This window comes from Bombina bombina, chromosome 4, assembly GCF_027579735.1.
Source record: "Bombina bombina isolate aBomBom1 chromosome 4, aBomBom1.pri, whole genome shotgun sequence".
Taxonomy (NCBI): Eukaryota; Metazoa; Chordata; class Amphibia; order Anura; family Bombinatoridae; genus Bombina; species Bombina bombina.
The window spans coordinates 700,883,834-700,903,736 of NC_069502.1; the positions used below are offsets into that span (position 1 = coordinate 700,883,834).

General features: G+C 37.7%; 1 protein-coding gene across 1 annotated transcript in view; it reads left to right on the plus strand.

The window, feature by feature from the left end:
- Positions 1-19,903, plus strand: part of NT5DC1 (5'-nucleotidase domain containing 1) — a 729,055-nt gene that overhangs the window by 572,524 nt on the left and 136,628 nt on the right. Inside the window, exon 9 of the mRNA XM_053710879.1 lies at positions 963-1,081. Coding sequence (XP_053566854.1) covers positions 963-1,081 — 119 coding nt within the window. The remainder of the gene's footprint in view (positions 1-962; positions 1,082-19,903) is intronic.

A 19,903-nucleotide genomic window follows, 5' to 3' on the forward strand; every position in this document is an offset into this window, starting at 1 on the left:
TGTAGAAAAAACACGGAATGGAACTGCACTTTCAGACTGGACTGGGTATACATTCCATTACCCTGCAACATGCTCAGCCCTGGGTGCTATAGCACTCTCAGGAAGCTGTGCTGTCTCCAGAGTCGCAGGCAGTTAACCCCAGACAAGCCTGAGTGCAAGGCCCATAGGGAAAATTACAAAATAAATTAATACAACACACAGAGAAAGTCCAGCACTCACTCACAAGCTCTCGACTAAGATTAAAAGCAAAACTGGAAGAGTTAGTTACTGCATCTAGCCAAATGGGACAAGCCCAGGTACCACGTCAAGGTCACTTCCAAAACCTGGGCTTGTCCCATTTGGCCAAATGCGGTAACTAACTCTTCCAGTTTTGCTTTTAATCTTAGCCGAGAGCTTGTAACCGAGTGCTGGACTTTCTCTGTGTGTTATATATATGTGTATATTTGTGTGTACATATGTATTTAAAGACATATATACACATAAATATGTAAGTATACAAATATAAACACACTGTATATATATATATATATATATATATATATATATAAAGTGCATTGGAGCCCTTTGCAGTCAAGTAACTGAGATAAACATATATACATATTTATGCAATATTTACTTTTAATAAAGTGTTTAACTGTGCATTTACTGTAATTATTTCACAATGAATAAACAATATTCTGCTATGTGAAGAACATTGGAATGTGAAATATTCATATTTCATGTTGGGTTAGCGCACTTGGTTAAACGCAATTAAAACAAATGTTTCTTATGTTTATTTTTGGAATATTTTTCTCTACGTTTTATATATTAAGGTTATTTTATTGTAAATCATGGTCTATGCAATCAATGTATGTATACTGTGGAAGAGAGAGGTGTTCTTTTCTGCAGCTCTTGTCTTACAGATAACCATTGCCACAACTTTCAAAAGATGGGTTCCATTAACATCCCTTTTGTATTTGCAGAAAATGATGTAGAACAAGATGTGCTACCATCCCTGGAGAAGGCAGGCTGGTACTCCCAGGGCAACTGGGTACATTTGTATGACCTCCTTAGGAAAATGACTGAGAAACAAGAACCCAAGGTACAGTAGGACTATTTTTTTTATTTAAAAATACCAATACCAGTACCAGAGTAACATTTCTAAAAGTGAAAAAATATGTAGTGAAAGAAGAAATATGAAAAATAATATATAAAAGTGATTGAAACAACCAAATAATGAAAAAGAAGTGACGTTAGATGTGAGATGTCATTTGATATGGTCTAGTATTCTATTCCATACAGTGTGAACTTACTTACATTGTAGAGGCTGCATACATACAGTGTTTAAAAGATGTCTTATTTAAAAACATGATTTACATCAATGTCTAAAAAACACACTATTAAACCGAAAAACTTACGGTCACCATCTTCAATGGGATATTAATATCCCGTATAGGAAATCTTGCTCATGAAAATAAAAAAATAGGCAAAAATACATATGGCCATATTACAAGTGGTGCACTATTTTTTTCCACTCAAGTGCTAACTGCATTCAAAGTAAAAAATTAGCGAGGCAGGGTTAGTGCATGCATTACAAGCTGAAAGTAAAAAGCATGCAAGCGAAAGAATCAAGTGTGCTAACTTCAGGATATCAAGTCACTATTGCCTTTTCCCAATAGACTTCTGGGGTACGTTGAAGAAAGCCTTATTAGTTATCGCTCACATGCTCACTGTGCTAAAGTCAAATGTACGTTAGGAATACTTTACATTCCTATGTTCTTCACATAGAAGAAAATGTTTTTTTGTTTTTCTTTTAATATCTATATATCTAAATCAATATATACATATATATATATATATATATATATATATATATATATATATATACAGTATATAGATATAGCTAAAGATATATATTGCATATATAGATTTATATAGAAATATTTAAATATAAAAGAGCAGAACAAAGGAATTTCAAGTATTTCTATTAAAAACACATTAAAATTTGTTAAAAATGATCTTCCATGATTCAAAGTATTTGACGGGAAAAGACTCAAAAGTAAATATATATGTGTGTGTGCACATTTACAGATCATGTATATATATATATATGTATACATACACACAAACATATATATATATATATATATATATATATATACACACATACAGTATATCTTCTCCCCCCTGGTGATTCTTAAAAGGAAAGGCCATGAAGATTCTTTCAGACAACAGGACAACCACAGCTTACCTCCTGTATCAAGGCGGAACAAGAAGTCAAAGTGCCCTAAGGGAAGTCTCACCAACCTTCAGTTAGGCTCAGCATCACATCCAGCTTCTCTCTGCAGTTCATGTTCCAGGGACAGATTGTTTCTGAGCATCAAGTCTCTCCTTTGGAGTGGCAGCTAAACAGATGGCTTTTTCAGCTGATTGTCAAGTTTGTCAACATATGGTGTCTTCCAGAGAACGACCTTATGGCTTCCGCCATAAATTATAAGCTTCCAAAGTTTTTCAGTCTCAATTCAACACCTCTTGCCTTGGGGGTGGATGCCCTTTTTCAAGAGTGGTCTTTCAGTCTCATTTACATGTTTCCACTGATTCCTCTGATTCCATGCCTTCTGAAAAGGATTCTATAAGAATCAGCAACCTTCATTGTCATTCTTCCCCTTTGGCCTCATAGGCCTTGGTTTCCGCTGGTTCACAGACTAGTAGTTCTTCCTCCTTGGCATCTTCCGGTCTCTTGGGATATGTTGAGTCAGGGTCCAGTGGATCACCCAAATCCACAACGGCTAAGCATGGTTGCTGAGGTCTCCAGACTTCAGCAATTAATATTTCAGCTCCTGTAATCCAGACACTTCTTCAAGCCCAGAAAGGATCAACTTCTAAGATCTATTATAGAATATGGGCACTATTCCTTGGTAATAATTCATAATATCTCTTCAGCTACTTTTCAAATTTCTCACTTGACTTTCTTCATGATGGTTTTCTTCAAGATCTTAGTGCTAAGAACCCTCAAGGTTCAGGTGTCTACAATATCTGCTATTTCAGGAACCAAATGGACTCAGTAACCTTTGATGATCAAGTTTTTTCAAGCTTTGGCCCATATCCATCCTGTCAGTTCATATACTATACCATCTTGGTATTTTCCTCTGGTTTTGGATTCCCCAATTGAACCATTACAAGAAATTTCTGTTGTTTCTTACTTCAAAGACTGTGTTTCTGGTGGCCATTACTTCTGCATGGCAGGTATCTGAGTTACAGGCCCTTTCAGTTAAGGGGATGTTTGTTGTCTTTCATCAGGACAAAGTTGTTCTTTAAACAGTCCCTGAGTTTGTTCCTAAGGTGGTGTTTGATTTTCATAAAGATCAAGATATAGTGCTTCCTTCATTTTATGTGGAGAAACAAGATTCTAATGAAAAGCCATTGTATCATTTGGATGTGGTTCGATGTCTTCACATCTATGTGAAAAGAACTCAAGACATTCGTAAAATAGAACATCTATTTGTTCTACCTAAAGGACCTTGTCAAGGTCAAGCTCTTTCAAGATCTTACATTTCTGGTTGGATTGTTCAGACAATCTCCAAAGCTTACAAACAGAAAGGGGAACAGGTACCTGATGGGCTTAAGGCACATTCTACTAGGGCAGTTTCAACTTCCTGAGCTCTTCAAGCAGATGCTACATTAGAGGAAATCTGTCAGAGGGCTGTTTAGAAGTCTTATAATAACTTTGTTTCTCATTGCAAACGTGATGTTCGCCAATCAGCTGCTGCTTGATTTGGTGGGAAGATTTTGCCTTCCGTTTTGACTTAATAACATTTTGTCTTTATTGCATTTTTTTTTTTTTGTCTATGTTTTTATTTCTTATCCACCCGTTCTTGCATTTACTGCTTTTATTCTTCTCACTGGTATTACCATGGACTTGTAATATCAAGTCTTGCAATAATGCTAGTGGTGTCCAGTGATATAATTGGCATCCTTTTAATCAGACAGTGTAATGTTTCGGGGAAAAGGATATCACTTATAGACCAGTAAGTGCTCCCCTTTTTTTAATTAGCAGTGGGTAACCTTGCATGCACCCTGGAAGATGAGCGTGTGTGTGTGTATGTGTATATATATATTTATATATATATATATATATATATAAACACTATACGCACATGCATAGTATACCTACAGCTTAAATAGGTTCATGTACAAGTTTTTCACTATGATATTGTAATGAAAGAGTTTCAGCTCCGTTGTAGTCAATGGAGTAGACCAATGGAATGCCATCTATCTTGTAACTATTTAATTCTCCCTGTGTATAACGAGCTTCATTATGAAGAATACCGGCATCACAAAAACAACTTCAAAATATTACAAAACAAATTAATAAAAAAAAAATATCTCTATATAAACCAGTCCACTTTAACATATGCTGAAAAGAAAAAAGTTGAAAAATAAAAGCAAGGTAGCTTTATTAGCTTTGAAATAGCGAGACTTAAGTTAAAGATAATATACTTCACAGTGGCATTAAAATCTTTATGAATTTGGCATACATGAACAAGTTACAAACCCCTACCACAGCCAGCCCCTGGTTCACCTGTGTTATGTTTCTGAGACACCTCTCATTCTATCCAGTAAGACTACTTTACCCTAATAAACAGACATTAAAGAGATGGTAAAGTATTACAACCTTAAACGATCGTTATTTTAACAAATAAAAAAATAATGTGACTTTAAATCATGAATTTTTTAAAATCGCTTTATTTATTAAAATATTTATTGTTTAAACTCTGATTTTATTATTTATATCCTCCTCCCGTACCACGGCTGCCATTACAATTCTCTGGTCACGTATTTTTTACCATCCACTGACAGCTCAGGACAGTCGGCGACACACCTCTTAGCTAACACGCCCTTCAACAGATATGCGCATGCCCTAACTATTCCATCGGTGTGCTCTAGATTGGAATTGTGCGCATGCTCACTATTTATTTACGGTGATTGGCAACATTTTACTGAGGCTGAGGCACAACATCTGTTGAAATATTGTATCAGGCAAGTTTTTTTTTTTCCTTTCTGAAGGTGCAGATGACTGTAAACGCTTATTTGCAAATGATTGGATACAATGTACTGCATATATAAATGTAACGCATGCGCAGAGCAAGGCAAGAAGATTGACATGACAATGCGGTGACGCGGGGAGGGGTAGTTATACTCTATCGCAGGGATTAAGATTGTACATGGAAGTAATGGCAGGGGAGGAGCAAGGAACGGTAACGCTGTGAAAGTAAACTAATAATTTATTACATTTAGGATTAACGTTTTTAAATAAATATATATGCAAAATAAGTTATAATTACTTAATTATTAATATTTAAATATTGAAATACTAAAAATTTACCATCACTTTAATATTTTACATTTAGGGCTAGATTATAAGTGGAGCGCAAATTTATTGTGTGCCTGCAAATGGGCAAATTCGACTTTTTACGGGCACGTGATAAATAATCAGGCATTACATTGCGATAGTAATTAGCACTCTGGTTAATTTAAAAAATGCCCCACAATAGCCCCCAACATTTAGTGTAGTGTACATTATAAAAAAATAAAGAATGTTTTTTAATAACTGCAGGAGGCCGTTTTAAGGGGTTAAAAGTGGCGGGTGTGTGGTTTTAGAAAAAAACGGCACTGAAAAGTGCCATTATATTGAGGTCTATGGGGACTGTGTTATTCCTGTAAATATATACCGTATGTACATGAATATATACATATATATTTATGTGTTAATATGGGTATACTGTATACACATATTAACACCTAAATATATATGTATATATTCATATACCTATATATTTATATTTGCTGCCCATCATTGCGCGATATACCCCCTTCCCTGTGCTAGTTCTCATGCCATGTCTCATATACCTATATATTTATATTTGCTGCCCATCACTGCACAACTTACCCTCTTTGCTGTGCTAGTTCTCATGCCGTGTCTCACGGCATGAGAACAAAGTTTCCATTGGAGCTTATGGAAGTGCACTGGTGGTGAGCGCAATGCTTCCATGCAATGCAAATGCAAGGTCTCGATTTCATTGCACCTCTCATGTAATACCAGTACACATCTCTGTGTGCTGGTATTACTAGGTTAAGCACAAATATCGCTTTTGCAGAAGCAATATTTTTTATGCTCAACTTGTTATCTGGCCCTTGTGTTTCTTAAATGTATTGTTTTTATGCTTTTTCTAGTAGTTTATGTTTAATGTGCAAAATATCATGTAATGGGCCACTTAATATAACTGCATATGTTGTTAAAAGCAGGAACACCAACTAACAAAATGCTGGAAAATATAGTTTAAAGGGACATAAAAGTTGAAAAATTGAATGCTTTAATTCTAGAAGACAAATCAACAGAAGGCGCCCATAGCGTAGTATAGTCTAACGAGATGAAAGCAACAAACAATGGATAGAAATTCACTCACATTTGTTGAAGCACTGCCAAGTGTTATATGTGCAGGCCAGATATTCAGGAGTAGTCTGGCTAACTTGCCTCTCGTATCAGGAACTGAAAGATAAGTCTCCTTCTCAAAGGCAAACGATAAAACTGAATCCCAGGTCTGGTATGATGTCGAAATACTACACAAAGTCACTAAAGATGACTATAGATAGGGGGCACTAAGGTATGAGTACTACCTATAGATAGATTTTAGTGCCATTCATATTAAAGTTGGGCATAAACAAGTGCAATAATAGTCAAAAGTCTCTTTGTGTGATTTTACACTTGTATTAAAAAGTTCACCTTATACGACTCCTATTAAACCGGTATTTGATAGAAGGCTGCTCTCTCCTCACAAGTGGATGTCATAAGATCTGGAAAAATATAGAGAACAAGAGAGGCGCATGTGTGTACCAGTAACAAAATGGAAATTAGCCGATAAACTCCCTAATCAGGGTACTCAAATTTGTGAGGAGCACTCATACAGTGCTATTAGAGGCAGGCTGGATGTTTAGCAGTGACCCAGCTCACTGTTCAGTCTTGATATACAGGAACACAGGATCCCAATATCTGGATAAGCAATGAAAAACAGAAGGGGCCCCTGTGTGTACCAGTAGTATAATATGGTATTTTAAAAAACTAATCAGGGCACTAACATTTTGGAGGAGCACTCAGACAGTGCTATTAGGAACAGGCTGGGTGGTTAGCAGCAACCCAGCTTACTGGTCATCTCGGCCAGAACACAGGAACATTAGACCCTAATGGTGAAAAGATAAGGATCTCTGCCGAATAGAACTCCCTATGGGAGTGATTGGTAGGTGGTAGGCTAATTGAGTAAGGTTCCAGAGATGTTGCTGATAATTAAAACCAATTTATTACAAAGTGGATAAAATGATTAAAAATACACAATGGAACCCTAAGATGGGATATGCTAGCTGCCCACCTTAGCTTTATGCAACGCGTTTCTCAGCGTGTCAAAACGCTGTTTCATCAGGCATAAAAAACAAGCTGTAAACTGCCTTTATTTATATATAAGCCTTACCAATCACATAAGAGACCAGAACAATCAAAAAAATACACAAGCACCTGGGTAACCACCCCCACTGGAGTGAGTTCCCAACAGGTTAACCCTTTGTTGACATTGCAAACTTCATTGCGACAAGGAGTGAATATAAAATTGTATATATTTAAAAACAATAATAATACCTTAACGTTTGTAACTGAAATACTAACTTAATCCAAGCTAGAACCTATTTGTCAGGGTTTATATAACTCTGTTTTTCCCTATAAGTCAAAATAGGTAATGTTAGTTTAAGGACCACAACTGCAGCCTAGTGGTTTTGTTTTAAGTGCATATGGCAAACTGCAACCTGTAAATGGACGCAACAAGGTTACAGTGAGCCAAAGCACTTAAGTTTTGATGTTAGGTTCTACAGTACAAATGGCTGAGATAACTGAACATTCTGCCCAACTCAGTATTTGTCCTGTTCACCTGTTTAGGTTTGATATCATTACCAATCTGTATACAAGTTTGGCGTAGAGACTCTGTACTGAAATAGCTATTGTACAGGATAGCTTCTAGTTAAAGTAATTCACAGTAAACAATTTACAAGTTAGGTCTGTCTGAATAATTAGTAGAGGAAATAAGAGGAATAACTATTCTTTAGACTTCATTGCATAGGGAGAGTGAATAGTAAACATCGTGGTTGTTGTTTAGAGACGATTGTACAAAACATATATTCGTTATTGAAGGTAAAGGTATCTTTAACTTACGAGAATTGGTAAGGTGTTGGTCCGGTATTGGATTCCGGTGTATACTTCTAAAGAGAAGTTTAGGCGAGAGGTGCTGCTTGTGTTTGCTGAGCAGTGAAGAGACTGTGTCGGCGCGGCCGCGTATGTTGGCGTGTGACGTCACCGCTACCTCCGGGAGAGCAAGGAGCTGCAACAGTAGTGCAGCAGAGTTGTAAGCTTGTAGCGAAGTGAGGCTGTCAAAGATACAGCGTGAGTAGCAATTTCCAAGCAGAGAATGCTTGATGTAGAGCTCTTTTATAGATTTTATCAAAAGGAGGTGTCAGAGCCATAAGTGAAGAGGGCTGTTGTTAAATTGCTTAGTTAAGAGAAGTAGGCAGACACAATAAATATGACAGGATCCCCCCCCCCAAAGATCAACACCGAGGATCAGGAGAGGGGCGATCAGGATGCCTATTGTGGAAACGGGTCACCAATCTCTGGGCAGAGAGGTTGGCAGCCGGTTCCCAAGAGTCCTCAGAGGATGGTTACCCCTTCCAGTGTACCAGATACTGTAGCCGACCAAGGACTCGGCGTGAATCGAGGACTTCCTGAACCTCATACTCCATGGAAGGATCCGGCACCTGGGGGATGATCGGGAGTAAAGGAGAATGCTGCCGTAGCTGTCTATAGGGCTTCAAGAGGGAGACATGGAACGTAGGGTGAGATTTCATGGATGGAGGCAGTCCAAGAGTGACTGCATTTGCATTAATAACCTTAACAATAGGGAATGGACCAACAAATGTAGAAGTCAATTTCCTGGAGGGTACTGGTAGACGCAAGTTTCTGGTTGATAACCAAACATAATCCCCGATAGCATAGGTAGGAGATGGAATCCTCCTTTTATCATATTGAAGTTTATATCGGGATTTTGCTATGTTGATATTCCGTTTCACCAAAGAAAATGTGTCAGATATGGTATTAAGTAGGTCGTTTACTACAGGGGACATAATAATAGATGAGGAATCCCATTCGAAGGTAGGATGAAATCCGTAATTGGTGAAGAATGGGGTTGACCTTGTGGAGGCATGAACAGAGTTATTAAAAGCGAATTCGGCATAGGGCAGGAGAGCAACCCAATTATCTTGTCTCGCAGAGATAAAACATCTCAAGTATTGTTCCAACCATTGATTTGTCCTCTCTGTTTGTCCATTTGTTTGGGGATGGAATGAGGTGCTGAGACGTCTGGTAATATTGAGTGATTGGCAAAGCTGTTTCCAAAATTTACTGGTGAACTGTGTACCCCTATCGGATGTTATAGTATGTGGAAGTCCATGTAGTTTGAAGATATGATTGAACATAAGGGTTACAGTCTCTGCAGTAGTAGGTAGTTTATGGTAAGGAAGGAAATGAGCCATCTTGCTGAATAGATCGACTACAACAAGTATGGTGTTACATTTCTGTGATTCAGGGAGGTCAACAATGAAATCTATAGCTATATCAGTCCATGGCCGGTGTGGAGTCGGTAATGGAATTAATTGTCCGAATGGGGAGGATTTCCCAGTCTTAGTTGTAGTACAAGTTTTACAGGTTTGGACATACTCAGCTGTGTCCGGGAGGAGACTAGGCCACCAGAAAAACCTCTGTACCAGTTCCTGTGTCTTATTGATCCCTAGATGTCCCGCCAGTTGTGAGTCATGTAAGGTCTTAAGTACAGTTGTTCTGAGTGAAGGAGGTACGTAGACTCGTTCTTGGTGATAGTAAAGTCCATCATCATGCAAGGTGAGATTGTGAAGAGGTTTTTGGACGTCGGAGAGTTGTTCGGACTTGAAATGAGCAGTCTGTTCTGTGGTCAGGCCTAAAATCCTATCCGCTGGTATAAGAGGTGCTTCAGTGAGAGGTATCATGGGATCTATAAATTGTCTGGATAAGGCATCAGCCTTTTTATTTTTTTGAGCAGGTCTGTATGTAATAAGATAGTTAAATCTGGAGAGAAATAGGTTCCACCGTACTTGTTGTGAGCTGAGTGTCCGGTTTGTTTTTAAATATTCCAAATTTTTATGGTCTGTGTAGATCAGTATTGGGAGTGTGGTTCCTTCTAATAAGTGTCTCCATTGTTCCAGGGAGCTTTTGATGGCTAACAACTCCTTATCTCCAATCGGATAGTTGATTTCTGCGGTAGTGAGGATGCGGGAGTAGTAGGCCACTGGGTGCAAAGGCTGAGTAAGCGCAATTCTCTGGGAGAGAATAGCGCCAAGGGCGAAGTTTGAGGCATCTACTTCCAATACGTATTGTAGGGAAGGGTCAGGATAACGGAGGATGGGAGCTGTTGTGAAAGCCTTTTTTAGATACTCGAAGATTCTTTGTGACTCCTCATTCCAGACGAATCGTAGAGTTGATTTAGTTAAGTTCGTTAGTGGTCTGGATAGCTCAGCGAAGTTCTTAATGAACTTCCTATAGAAGTTCGCGAAACCCATAAACCTCTGGATGTCCCTCTTGTTTTTTGGTACGGGCCAATTCAGAATAGCTGAGACCTTGTCATCCTCCATCTGTATGCCGGTAGGTGATATACGGTATCCTAAGAACTTTATTTCTTGTGTATGGAAAGTACACTTTTCCAGCTTTACATATAAGGAGTTATCTCTTAATCTTTTTAGAACTAGAGTCACATGTTTGATGTGTTCGTGGAGATTTGCGGAGTATATGAGGATGTCATCCAGATAGATGACCAAAAAAATATCTAAGTAATCCTTGAAAATATCGTTAATGAAATATTGAAAAGTGGCTGGTGCATTACATAAGCCAAAAGTCATGACTGTGTACTCAAATAAGCCGTATCTAGTACGAAAAGCGGTTAGCCACTCATGTCCTTGCTTAATACGTACCAAGTTGTAGGCACCTCTAAGATCAAGTTTAGTATAAATGGAGGCGCCACGGAGTCTATCAATTAGCTGTGGAATTAAAGGTAAAGGATAACGGTTTTTTATCGTACGTTTATTCAATTCCCTATAATCTATTATGGGTCTTAGGGACTGATCTTTATTTTTAACGAAGAAGATGCCTGCCCCTGCAGGCGAGGTGGAAGGGCGGATAAAGCCCTTCTGTAAATTCTCATTGATATAGCTTTTAAGGTGTTCTAGTTCTGGGTCTGATAAAGGGAATATATGACCGTAGGGAATATCAACCCCGGGTAGTAAATCAATAGGGCAGTCATATACCCTATGGGGAGGTAAGTTGGAAGATTCTTTTTTGTCAAAAACATCAGAGAATGATGAATATTCATGAGGGTATGGAGTATCTGTGTCAAAAAGAATCTGTTCCTGATGGAGACAAGTATCAGCACAGTAGGTGGAGTTAAATACTACCTGTGCCGAGGACCAGGTTATATTTGGATCATGCTGTTTGAACCAAGTGATGCCTAAAATGATTGGGAACATAGGGGAAGGTATGACATCAAAACTCAAAAATTCAGTATGTAGATTATGAGTTGTAACCCTTAATGGGATAGTATGGTACCTAATAGGCCCTGAGGCAATCTCCTTCCCATCAACAAAACGAAGGACACTGGGAATGTTTTTTGTGATAAGTGGTATTTTATTTTTAACAACAAACTGGTGATCTATATAATTGTGACTTGCTCCGGAGTCTAGGATTGCCTCAGAGTGGAGTCTGTGATGTTCCCACTGTAATAGAACAGGTAGAGTACAATGATTATGGTGAGCTTGTTTAGCAGAAAAACAAAACTGTGTGGGTAGTTGCTTACCCTTCCTTCGTTGGAGCTGAAGGCAATCCTTTACAGAATGGTCTAAACCCCCGCAGTACATACAGAGGTCCAGGGTCTTCCTCCTTAGTTTCTCCTGAGGTGTGAGGGGTCCTCTAATAAAACCCAGGTCCATTGGAGTCTCGGCAGCCCTAGTTGGAGGCCTATGTGAGGGAGTAATACTTGCACTATGTGTGAGTTGTTTTGGACTAGTGTCGTTGTGGGTTCTTTCAGAGCGTCTCTCCCTGATACGCCTATCTAGAATAATACTGATGTCAATGAGGTTATCTAGGGTGTCTGGGAGTGGTTGTCTAGCTAACTCATCTTTTAGGCTTTCTGAAAGACCCAGCCTAAATTGATTCCTGAGTGAGAGGTCATTCCATTGTGTGTCTGGGGACCATTTCTTGAATTCTGCTATGTAATCCTCCACTGGCCGTTTGTTTTGGCGCAGGGAACGCATAGCAGTCTCAGCTGATAACTGCTTGTATGGGTCGTCATATAATTGCCCCATTGCTTTGAAGAATTGGTCTAAGGAGTTGAGTATGGGATCGTTGGATTCGAAAAATAAATTCGCCCATATACGGGGTTCACCACGTAGGTAGGATATGGTAGTCAAAACCTTTAAGTGGTCAGTGGTATAGGTCTTAGGCTTCAGTTGGAAATAAAGAAGGCATGAGTTCCTAAACTCTCTAAACTCACTTCTAATACCACTGAATGGTTGTGGTGGGTTTGGTTGTGGTTCATGTAGAGTTTGAGTTGTTTTCATAGTTTCTAATTGCTCATTAATGTATAATTTTAATGAGGTGTTTTCTGCCTGTAGTGCAGTTAACCCCTTAGAGAGGTTTTCAACTGTTAGTGTAAGAGCCTCTACATGTGATACTAGGGCTGCTGGGTCCATGTTAAATAGGCTTGGAAATTACTGTCAGGGTTTATATAACTCTGTTTTTCCCTATAAGTCAAAATAGGTAATGTTAGCTTAAGGACCACAACTGCAGCCTAGTGGTTTTGTTTTAAGTGCATATGGCAAACTGCAACCTGTAAATGGACGCAACAAGGTTACAGTGAGCCAAAGCACTTAAGTTTTGATGTTAGGTTCTACAGTACAAATGGCTGAGATAACTGAACATTCTGCCCAACTCAGTATTTGTCCTGTTCACCTGTTTAGGTTTGATATCATTACCAATCTGTATACAAGTTTGGCGTAGAGACTCTGTACTGAAATAGCTATTGTACAGGATAGCTTCTAGTTAAAGTAATTCACAGTAAACAATTTACAAGTTAGGTCTGTCTGAATAATTAGTAGAGGAAATAAGAGGAATAACTATTCTTTAGACTTCATTGCATAGGGAGAGTGAATAGTAAACATCGTGGTTGTTGTTTAGAGACGATTGTACAAAACATATATTCGTTATTGAAGGTAAAGGTATCTTTAACTTACGAGAATTGGTAAGGTGTTGGTCCGGTATTGGATTCCGGTGTATACTTCTAAAGAGAAGTTTAGGCGAGAGGTGCTGCTTGTGTTTGCTGAGCAGTGAAGAGACTGTGTCGGCGCGGCCGCGTATGTTGGCGTGTGACGTCACCGCTACCTCCGGGAGAGCAAGGAGCTGCAACAGTAGTGCAGCAGAGTTGTAAGCTTGTAGCGAAGTGAGGCTGTCAAAGATACAGCGTGAGTAGCAATTTCCAAGCAGAGAATGCTTGATGTAGAGCTCTTTTATAGATTTTATCAAAAGGAGGTGTCAGAGCCATAAGTGAAGAGGGCTGTTGTTAAATTGCTTAGTTAAGAGAAGTAGGCAGACACAATAAATATGACACTATTACATAAACAGACTTAATATCCGTTCTTAATGCAAAGATCATCTTTAGCCCTATGGATATGTGGGATCAAATAGCAAAAAATGACAGAAAGTCCCACTTAAATTCAGAAATAAAACGGTATAAATGGAAATGTTAAAATGAATTAACAAAGTACCTTTTAGAATGTCAATTTCCATAAATACGAACAAACTTGATTTGTCACAAATGGTGCATAGGGAAGTGGTTATATGACTGCCGATATCGGGCCAATCATAATCAGAAGTAGTATATTCAGTAGATACGAGCATACATGACGTGTCACAATGGGTGTGTATGGAAGTGATGATATGACTGCCAATATTGGGCCAATCACAGTGCGTGTGTATGACAATGGTGCGCCCCAAAGGAGATGTTAAGCACAATATTTGATTGGAGCATGTATCTTTGTGACATCGGTGAGAGGGCCTGACCAAGTTCGCTGTCAGAATCAGCTGCAAACGGTGCCAAGAATGTATACAACAATCGCAAACATTCCATTTCTTTTCTTGAAGTGACATATGTTTATAAATAAAAAAAGAACAGAGCAGACTGTTTGAGATCAATATATGACCTATGTTATTGCGGAAGTACAAATCATAAGTGCTACTTGGACAATGGTGGACAAAAACAATAGAACTGTTAATACGTGTTAGGCACATAGTAATGTGTGATCTAAGCCATACTATATTAACAATGATCAATGGATCTATGTGCACGCACACACTGTGGTGAAGCTCCTAAGACTTCTATGATGGAGTGATATATATGTTATAAGATACTACGAAGGGCATAAAAAGTGGTTATAAATTTGTTGATAGATAGGACTAGATTTGTCTGATGGTGTTTAGTGCCCTGAATGTTATACAATATTGGCGATAAACAAATATATGTGGGGATACTATGAATTTAAAATGAGGATAATAGTGTAGAAAAAAAGTGTGGAAAAAAGTGCATCTAATGTGAGGAATATTATTGTTATAATAGAAGTGATGTAAAAGAAAGGGGATATAAAATAATTAATTACAATATGAACTGTATAAGAAACCTAAATTAAATGATGATAAATAAATGGGAAAGGTGAAAGGGAAAGGTATGTGATTAGCTCTACTAAGTGATGAACATAGGGGTTATATAAATATTGTATTTGAATGAATATAGTGATGTCAGTAGTAACAAAAGTTGATGTCGGTTAATTTAACTGCATCAATCCCAAATCCAATAAAATTTGCAAAGGATGTTTAGATATAGAAATGTATTTAATATATCAAAATACATCAACAGCAACGTGTTTCACAGTATCACACTGTTTCATCAGGCTGATATTACAAAAACATTTGTGCAAGCCTTTTATACACATAAGGATCCAATAAAATAAACATTAAAATTGTCCCCCTCATTAAAATTTGTGCCATACATGCACTTAGGTAAAAACACTATGTGGCGAAAAAAGCCACAAACTATGATGTAACATTTCTTTCGATAGTTGTGTGCATATACAAAGTAATACATCTCATCAAAAGTTATATTTATAAAACATTGTACATATTATGTTGCCAAAAGTGTTTAAGTTTCCAACCCGATGTTCACAAACTTTCATTGGTTGCTGGTATGCACATGTGAGCCTCCGTTAGCCAATCACACACCATCAGACCAACATTATGTCACTTTTGATTGGTAAGTGGGCTCGGCAAGTACGTGTGCAGGCCAGGAAATAAATAAAGAACAGCTGATATGCATGATTGTAGCGTGAATTGGTCTATACGAGGTGAGCAAGTGAACAAACCCATTGACTTAATTTGGTGGTAGCTTAATTTGGCCAATCAAAAGATAAACACTTAATAATGCTAATGCACTGTCGCAGAGATCTGTGGCAACCCAATGGTTGCAGGTTCGATCTCAGTGAGGTCCACTCAGCCTTTCATCCTTCGAGGTCGGTAAAATGAGTACCATTGAGTTGGATAATAATAACACTTTTTTTATCAGTGCCGCAAGTCGGTTAAGTCCGAGGTTGTGTGCTATACTGTACAAGTATCCATTATTATAATCAGTGTGCGGCTATTTTTGATAGGTGATGTTAAACTCATGATCTATATAGTCCGTTAATTTATACAAATCATCAAATTCATTCTAAAAAGAATGTCAGGATATAATACAAAATAAGATTAATAGCTAATACAGACGTAAGCCGAAAAAACTGCATATAGAAACATATGAAGCAAGTAGTGATACTTTTATTTAAAAAAATATACATTATGTGTAGTGAATAGAAATACATTTTCTAATAAATACTAGTAATCTTAACTATAACGTGTATAGATTCATAAGTGCATTTCGTAAATAGGTTATATATAAAATATTGATAAGGTGTTATTTATGTGCATGTTTGGATATAGAAATTTCTTTGAGTCATGGATATTATATCCTTTGGTATTGGTATACCCCCGATATTATATATCCAATGGTAAAGGTCATATACTGGCTCAATGTGATTAAAATCACGATATACCTCTATATAAATGTGGTATAAATAGTGTAAGAATTAATGATGCAATAATGGAAAAGACAACAAATTGTCAGTGATAATAATGAATTAATGTAACTTATACTAATGCAAGTCCAGATTATGTGTATCTGGACTTATATGTCTAATCATTGGAACACTGCCAAATCCACATTCATATTAAGACCTTTAGGAAAAGTGGGATCTAATCTAAAGATCCAAAAGGTTTCCCTCTGCCTAAGTCTATTGAATCTATTGTATGAGTGGGATGAAGATATATGTTCAATAGGGGTTCTATTAAAAATCTTTGTGTCTCCACTATGTACCAAGTTAAAATTTCTAAGAACACTATGAAATTTGTAATTATTTTTTATATTACAAAAGTGTTCGTTCCACCTGTCTTTTATTTTTCTACACGTGCGGCCAACATATTGAATTCCACAAAGTTGGCAAGTTAACAAGTATATTATGTATGTGGATTAAAAGGGAGAGCACCACACACTGAAAAAAATGTTTTGTTTACTTAGTTGCAATCAACTATAGATTGTATGCCACCAGTATATGGTAGGTATCTTATTGCTTAATTTATGCTGAACTGCAGCTGTTTTTAAAAGGGAAAAAGGTTGTTTGAAAGTATATAAACAGCGCTGTATACAGCAGATATAAACTTGAAATACACAATGTATAGAAAAAAAACATTTTATTTTACCGACAGACCATGTCTTGGAACATTTGCAAAGATATAATAAATACCTATTCACGAAGTAATTGTGTTTAACCCCTTAAGGACCAGCGACGTACCCTGTATGTCGCTGGCCTTTTTTTGGGACTTGATTGTTTTAAAGCACGGTCTTGCCACCAGCGTTGCAACTGCTCTATTCCACAAAGTCTTCTGGAGGGAGGGCATTAATAGCGTGTTCTTGCTAGACTTGTGCTATTATGTCATGAAAAAACGACCAGTGACATACAGGGTACATTGTGGTCATTAAGGGGTTAATATTGCTATTGTTTATAGTCCTAACACATAGTTTAAAAAACGCCTATTTGCACAATGGAGGGCAAATTGCCATTGTTAAGATAAAACGGAGCACTAATGTCCCTGTTTTCACACAATATAGGAATTCACAACATAAAAATATTCGTTATTTAACCCCTTAGTGACCAGAGCACTTTTCTATTTTCTGTCCGTTTGGGACCAAGGCTATTTTTACATTTCTGCGGTGTTTGTGTTTAGCTGAAATTTTCCTCTTACTCATTTACTGTACTCACACATATTATATACCGTTTTTCTCGCCATTAAATGGACTTTCTAAAAATGCCATCATATCTTATAATTTACTATAAAAATTTTTTATAAAAAATGGAAAAAAACACACTTTTTCTAACTTTGACCCCCAAAATCTGTTACACATCTACAATCAACAAAAAACACCCATGCTAAATAGTTTCTAATTTTTGTCCTGAGTTTAGAAATACCCAATGTTTACATCTTCTTTGCTTTTTTTGTAAGTTATAGGGCCATACATTTTTGTAAGTTATAGGGCCACAGAGTGGCTCTCTCTGCATCGGATGGCCAAGGGGGGTTATTGCAGGATGCCTCGATATCGAGGCATCACTGCAATAACTGGAAAGCAGCTGGAAGCGAGCAGGATCGCTTCCAGCTGCTTTCCAGACCAAGGACATACGCCACACGTCCTCGGTCATTAACTGTATTTTTTTTTTAGGATGTGTGGCGTACGTCCTTGGTCGTTAAGGGGTTAATCACAAGTTTAAAAACCATTAAAAATCTTATAGTACTCTGAAAAATATAGAGCAAGAGAAACTGCAAACACTTGCCTGGCCAGACTCTGTGCATACGTTACCACTACGCGTTTCAGGGTCACGCCCCTTCCTCAGGTGTCATATATTATATATATCTGATTTTAAAACTCAAAGTTAAATACTGAAAAAGAGGTTCCTGGAAAAAGGATACCCGTTTGGATTGGTTGAACAGAGCTATAAACGTGTTGAATCTGAAGATAGACAATCATATTTTCAGAAAATAAAAAATGAACCCTGATGAAGTGAGAGGTGAACAAACCAAGACGATGTTCATAACACAGTTTAATTCCAATCACAAACACATTAGTAAAATCCTGACTAAACACTGGGATATCCTCCGCAGGGATCCCATTTTGGGAAATGAACTGACAGAGAGATCTAGATGTGTCTATAGACGTGCACCAACTTTGAAAAACGTACTAGCTCCAAGTAAAGTGTTGGTTAAAAGAATTACAAAAGACACCAATCGTATTAGGAAGTTAAAAAAGAATGGGATTTTTAAATGTTTAACAAAGAGTTGCTGTATGTGCAAATATTTCAAACAGGGCACCGAAAAGTTTATGTCGTAATATAAAAAATAACTACAAATTTCATAGTGTTCCTAGACATTTTAACTAGGTACACAGTGGAGACACAAACATTTTTAATATAACCCCTATTGAACATATACTAGCATCCCACTCATACAATAGATTCAATAAACTTAGGCAGAGGGAAACCTTTTGGATCTTTAGATTAGATACCACTTTTTCTAAATGTCTTAATATGAATGTGGATTTTGTGGCATTCCAATGATTAAATAGATATATAAGTCCAGATACACATAATCTGGCCTTACATTAGTATGTTACATTAATTCATTCTTATCACTGACAATTTTTTGTCTTTTTCCAATATTGCATCATTAATTCTTTCACTATTTATACCACATTTATATAGAGGTATACAGTGATTTTCAGCACATTGTGTAATGCTCGTGGGATATTCCACTATCAGACCAAACTTGGCCAGTAGTCTTTCTTATCCCGACATCAAGCTGGAATGATAAGGAAAATGAGGTATGCAGTACTCACACTATGCAGGGTAGTCTTTGGCGGCAGCAGGTAGGAATCAGCAGTTAGGCAGTTCAAGGGTAAACCACTTGAAGGACTGGAAACAGACAGGATAGTCTTTGATGGCAATAGGCAGGAAATCAGTGGTAAGGCAGTTCAAGGGTAAACCACTTGAAGGACTGGAAACAGACAGGATAGTCTCTGACGGCAATAGGTAGGGAATCCAGCGGTAAAGGCAGTTCAAGGGTAAATCAATAGAATGGTCAGGCAGGCAGAGTTTGACAACAGAATGGCAATCCAATATTTTAAGGTTAAGGCAAGCAGAGAACTCAAAACAGGCAGAGTTCATCAACAGTAAAGCAGTCCAGCAATTCAGGGGGTTAAGGCAAGCAGAGTAGTCAAAACAGGCAAAGTCCATCAATGATAAAGCAATCCAGCAATTCAGAGGTTAAGGCAAGCAGAGTAGTCAAAAGAGGCAGAGTTCATCAACAGTAAAGCATACAGTAATTCAACATACAGATATACAGTACCCAGGAGCACAAGAAGTAACACGTATACTTGGGCACAGGTGAGAGAGACTGAGGCCTTTACATAGGGAAGACAGGGCGGGCATTGATGATGTCATCACTGTGCTGCAGTTATACTGCCGTATCCTTAGCAACAGGAGGAGTGCCTGTGTCCGTGGCAACGGCCACAGCAGAGCAGAGGAGCAGTGTGACACATTGAGACAGTATATCACCTTTACCACT